This window comes from Suillus paluster, assembly GCF_016628075.1.
Source record: "Suillus paluster strain FC165 chromosome Unknown EDB91scaffold_891, whole genome shotgun sequence".
NCBI classification, from domain to species: Eukaryota; Fungi; Basidiomycota; class Agaricomycetes; order Boletales; family Suillaceae; genus Suillus; species Suillus paluster.
The window spans coordinates 706-6469 of NW_024538451.1; the positions used below are offsets into that span (position 1 = coordinate 706).

The 5764-nt window shown below is 51.6% G+C and overlaps 2 protein-coding genes across 2 annotated transcripts; one reads left to right on the forward strand and one right to left on the reverse strand.

Moving 5' to 3' along the window:
- Positions 1 to 457: 457 nt before the first annotated feature.
- EDB91DRAFT_1091101 (uncharacterized protein) lies at positions 458 to 1081 on the forward strand (the record flags this gene model as incomplete). Its single annotated transcript, XM_041316666.1, has 1 exon — positions 458 to 1081. The coding sequence occupies one exon, from the start codon at positions 458 to 460 to the stop codon at positions 1079 to 1081; it is 624 nt and encodes a 207-aa protein (XP_041168188.1).
- Positions 1082 to 1312: 231 nt separating this feature from the next.
- On the reverse strand, positions 1313 to 2170 carry EDB91DRAFT_1091102 (uncharacterized protein; the record flags this gene model as incomplete). Its single annotated transcript, XM_041316667.1, has 3 exons — positions 1313 to 1753; positions 1843 to 1859; positions 1882 to 2170. The coding sequence occupies 3 exons, from the start codon at positions 2168 to 2170 to the stop codon at positions 1313 to 1315; spliced, it is 747 nt and encodes a 248-aa protein (XP_041168189.1).
- Between the last annotated feature and the right edge of the window lie 3594 nt (positions 2171 to 5764).

Consider the following 5764-nt stretch of genomic DNA (forward strand, 5'->3'; position numbering starts at 1 on the left):
GGAGAGACAATTCTGGCTTCTGCTGGCGTTGTGGCTGATGTGGCGGCGCTCCCTTCGCCCTTTACTGGGCGGCGTACTGGGCCTTTTGGCTTGGGCGGAGTTGCCGTTGGGGCTGTTCCCAAATACCGTATTAGCTTGTAGCTTCATAGTCGTCTCATCAAATTTTGTGCTTTGCTAAGTATTTCCCTTCGCTGATCCGTCCCAGGCTGAACAAGTCCATGGGTGCACTACATCATGTCTCGCCGCTCATCTCTCCACAGACTCGCTCGCCTATTCGCCATCAACCCAAATGAAATCGAATCCCTCGTACGGCTTTATGTTGCGCTTTTGCCATGTGGAAAATGTGAGGGCATATGACAAATGACCACAACCTCATATAGATCGCCCAGATATCTGAGAGTGGCAGGGAGCACTGGACTCTGGGTATGGTCGCACGATCCTCGTAGAAGGATTGATCATGGTCTACCAAGCGCCGCAGGCAGAACGCTTACCCAACGAAGTTCAGTTCTCGCTTGGTGGATTCACGCGGATCACCCAGCGCACAAGCTTATGTCCCGCTCTACCGGGTGTGACCGGAACAAGTCGTCGCGAAGAGATGCAAAGGAATCTTGCCTCCCACAGCATGAGTTTGGAGATGGGCGCAGGCGCAGGGATGGTTGGTACAGGTATGGGAGTGAGCAGTGAATTGATTGGTGGGCTGGGGGATATCTATGCGGTGTATAACCCCTTCCACGGACCTTACCACCCTGACTATCTCGATCAAAAATGGGTGCCACCTAGCATGGCGGGTGTCAGTGCTGTCTCGATCGCTGCTTTGCCGTTTTCTGGTGTCGGTAGTGTCAATGGGGAAGCGACCTCTAATTCGTCTTCGTCCAATGCCTGTCCGACGACCAGAAATGCTAACAACGGGAGCAATGCCAGTGCTGATTTGAATGCAAATACACACACGAGTGCAACTTGTCGTACTGTCAGCGTGGCAAAGCCACCGAGCAGCGCGGGTGTCGTACTCCTCATATGGAGGAGACAGTTTTGCAACGGAGTCAGGCACGACCTGCACTGGTGCCATTCTTCGTCCCCGTGACGAGGCAGCATGGACGTCCCATTTAAGAACCCTGCTCAAAGGGGGGTCAAATCCATAGGGCTTGGCTTCAGCTCGTGCGCTGCGCCCCTTACCAGAGTATGTGCCCCTAATTTCCGAAGACTAGAACAGATGTCCGGTGAAGTCCGGAAGCAGTGAGTTGATTGGTGGGCTGGGGGATACCTATGCGGTGTATAACCCATTCCCCGGACCTTACCACCCTGACTATCTCGATCAAAAATGGGTGCCACCTAGCATGGCGGGTGTCAGTGCTGGCTCGATCGCTGCTTTGCCGTTTTCTGGTGTCGGTAGTGTCAATGGGGAAGCGACCTCTAATTCGTCTTCGTCCAATGCCTGTCCGACGACCAGAAATGCTAACAACGGGAGCAATGCCAGTGCTGATTTGAATGCAAATACACACACGAGTGCAACTTGTCGTACTGTCAGCGTGGCAAAGCCACCGAGCAGCGCGGTGTCGTACTCCTCATATGGAGGAGACAGTTTCGCAACGGAGTCAGGCACGACCAGCACTGGTGCCATTCTTCGTCCCCGTGACGAGGCAGCATGGACGTCCCATTTAAGAACCCTGCTCAAAGGGGGGTCAAATCCATAGGGCTTGGCTTCAGCTCGTGCGCTGCGCCCCTTACCAGAGTATGTGCCCCTAATTTCCGAAGACTAGAACAGATGTCCGGTGAAGTCCGGAAGCAGTGAGTTGATTGGTGGGCTGGGGGATACCTATGCGGTGTATAACCCCTTCCCCGGACCTTACCACCCTGACTATCTCGGTCAAAAATGAGTGCCACCTAGCATGGCGGGTGTCAGTGCTGGCTCGATCGCTGCTTTGCCGTTTTCTGGTGTCGGTAGTGTCAATGGGGAAGCGACCTCTAATTCGTCTTCGTCCAATGCCTGTCCGACGACCAGAAATGCTAACAACGGGAGCAATGCCAGTGCTGATTTGAATGCAAATACACACACGACTGCAACTTGTAGTACTGTCAGCGTGGCAAAGCCACCAAGCAGCGCGGTGTCATACTCCTCATATGGAGGAGACAGTTTTGCAACGGAGTCAGGCATGACCAGCACTGGTGCCATTCTTCATCCCTGTGACAAGACAGCATGGACGTCCCATTTAAGAACCATGCTCAAAGGGGAGTCAAATCCATAGGGCTTGGCTTCAGCTCGTGCGCTGCGCCCCTTACCGGAGTATGTGCCCCTAATTTCCGAAGACTAGAACAGACGTCCGGTGAAGTCCGGAGAACTCTGGAGGCTGAACTAAGGACAAGTCCGGCGGACCTCCGGATGTTGAAGGAGAAACTAGAGTAAGACCACTTCGGACAAAGTCCGGAGTAGAGGCGGGACAGAGATAGACTATCGTAAGGTAGAGCCGTTGGGAGGAAATGGCAACAACGAATGCTGGCACCACTAGAGCAGCGGCGCAGAATGTAGCCCGCAATTTGCGCACCCCCCAATGTTGCCTTAGGCTGTTGGAGCGTTGGAGGGCCGTCCTCCACATTTTTGCTCGCATAACAGAGGAAGCTGCCAAAAATGCGGAGGAAAGTCGGTTGCCCCTTGTTTTGGGAGCACGCATTGACAGTCGATCCTATGCAGAGGGTTACCTTCATATTGTTGCATAATATAGTTCCATTCAACTGGCACCATTGCTGCCTTTCAACCGGTTGGCCCCTATATCCGTGCTCTGTTCATATAAAAATCTGTCGCAATCAAGGAGCATTGCTGCTTGATCACGAAGCAACTTCTGTGATCGCAGATCAGCCACGCAGGATGGATGTGCGATCCATCTTCGCAAGGTTGCTATGACGTTGTTACAGTATTCACCCAATGCATGCATCGGTCTTTTCACCGACATCATAGTGAACTCGTGTGAAGGCTTCTTCAGCATGAGCATCAATTTTATGAAAAACATCATTGAATGTTGCTAGATTCGATGCCCCTTGCCAGTTGGTTTCCACCGCTAAATCCTTCCTCCACACTGTTGCTCCCATGCAAGGGACGATTGCCAACAATGTGGAGCAAGGTTGGTCTCCCATTTCATGTGGAAAGCCTTGCTCCACATTGTTGGCAGTCGCCCCTTGTATGAGAGCAAAGATGTGGAAGAACGCTTTCCCGATGAAATGGGCCACCGATCTTGCTCCACTTTTTGGCAGTCGCCCCTTGCATGGGAAACAGCAGAGATCAACTCCAATGTGCTCCGACAGAGGTAAGGCTACGAGGGTTAGAGGTTCCCCATCACCAAATACTGGTAATGCGAAGGAAAGCGTCTCAATAGGGGCGACTGTTAAGGCTAGCTCCTAAAAACCGGTCACAGGTTCCACACGACCGATTCCTGGCATGACCATATATGAACATTCATGAGGACAGGCTTCCGCCACAATGTCGCTCCCATAAAAGGGGCGACCGTTAAAGATGTGGAGCAAGGCTTTCTCCGAGGAAAATGGTCATATTTGGTCATGCCAGGAATTGGTCATGTGGAACCTGCGACCGGTTTTTAGGAGCTAGCCTTAACATTCGCCCCTATTTAGACGCTTTCCTTCACATTACCAGTATTTGGACTTCTTGAGCCTCCGAGCACCTTCTTATTAAGGTCCAATTGACGATGCGACTGCATACTCAGCGTACTCCGGGTTTGCAACTGTTGTCGTCGTGACGGCATGCAACTTGATGTTTGCGATCCGTCACTACAGACGATTCAGGGGGACATTCGATCATACACGGTTGGTCATGCGTTCATATGGTCACACATGCAACCGTTGAGAATGCTACTCATACATGATCACAGAGCGTGAAATCCATCATTCACTCTGTTTTGTACGTTACGGGATCGGCGACATAGCTTTTGCACCGGTTGGAAGTCCTACTCAGAAATATGACATTCATCCCGGTTTGGTTTGCACACCGGCTCCATCCTCATTCAGGTGGGCAGTGGTGCATACCTGCGATACGGCAGTTCCGACCCCTCCGACCTTATTGAAAACCTAACCGCTTTCCTCATGCTTCCGCTACACCCCTTATTGGTTGGCTCCTCCCGTAGGTTCCATCGAACTGGAACCCTTTCCGCATTTAGATGCATACTCCCCCCCTTGGGTAGACAGCTGTTACTTCTTGCATCACCGGTCATTCCTATACCCGTGCGATCACTGTTGCGTCTCGTACACATTGACATGCACACCGACTCGTATGTCTTTGTCCACGATCCTACTTGCACACGGTTGGCTCGGGACACACCCAACTGCTATGGATAGCTGAACACGGCGTTCTTACATAGCATATGGGGTGCTGGGTCTGTATTTCATCAGGGTTGATATTGCTGGTCTTCTCCCAGTTTGCACTGGAGGAACTCTGGGCAGGACTTGCTCGACTCGGCACGCAAGTTTGATCTCCTGATGGGTTTGGCTGCTGGCCTCCGATTTAGAGGGGTGGTCCAAGTATCTACCTGTATTACCCTGGGTCGAATGAAGCAACTGCAGCTCCGTTAATAAATCTGGAGTAAAGAAGGAAGCTGCCATGCAGGAGAGTTGGGCATGACGAAGCGAGTCAGCCGTGACCCAGCTGCGACCTAGCGATGGTCGGCCGCGATCAAGCAAATGTCGGCCATAAGCAAGCAAGTCAGCTACAAGTGAGCAGCGAGAGCGAAAAATAGGCCATCGACAGCTTATTTGAAAACAGAAGTAGAAAGAAAAGTCGTAGGCGGCAAAGAACCACATATAATGATAGCACAGCGAAACAAATACGGACGTAAAGGTGCCATGACTATACCACCAGCCACGAGTAAGGAAATGAGTTGGGGCGACCCAGCAAAGGTCAGCCATGACTCAGCGACGACCTATGAATGATCCCAAGCTCAGCTTCGTTCTGCGCGCCAACCTTTTGCAAACCACACCAGTTCGCTCGAATCCTTGGCAGCTACTGCTCGCCTTGGGGTTCGACTCACATCCTCGATCGACCATATTTCGTGTTTATCCCAGTTCCACCCATTATTTTCTTGCCCTTCATTCACTCTCTCCTCAAAACATCCAGTCCCCTCTCTAGTCCTCCCCTCGCCAATTGGTGCCCCCAATGGCTCTCTGTGCTGCTCTGAACTCACCTTGGTATCACGGGAGCTTTTAATGAACTGGCCATTCACGCGTGCTCGCTTCTTCGCGAGGACATTTTTGCATGTCTCATACAGGATCTTCAAACTACGACTGATATCATGGGGATAGGGAACCTGTGGCAAACGCGGGACTGCAACATGCGGTGGCTGAGCCTACTGTCAAATCCATGATTGACACAAGTGTCCTCCCCGTCTAATATGTATCTCCGACTCGAATTCGAATTCTGTTCTGCCCCCTTCACCTCGCTCTTGACTGCATCAAGGGGCAATCCATAACGCAGTGCATTATGAGTCTCCTTTGCATATCGTTGGGGCAGCGTTTCGTTTTGCCTCCAAAGACGCCGTTGGTCGGTAGGCCCATGGTTCATGTGCCACCCACAAAACAGCCTACCTCCATGAATGTGGAGGAATGTTGCACCCGTCTTTCATGTGCCGATTTGTGCTGGTTAGGTTAGGTAGTTAGGTTAGGTTAGGTTAGTTAGGTTAGTTAGGTTAGGTTAGGTTAGGTTAGGTTAGGTAGGTTAGGTTAGGTAGGTTAGGTTAGGTTAGGTTAGGTTAGGTTAGGTTAGGGTTAG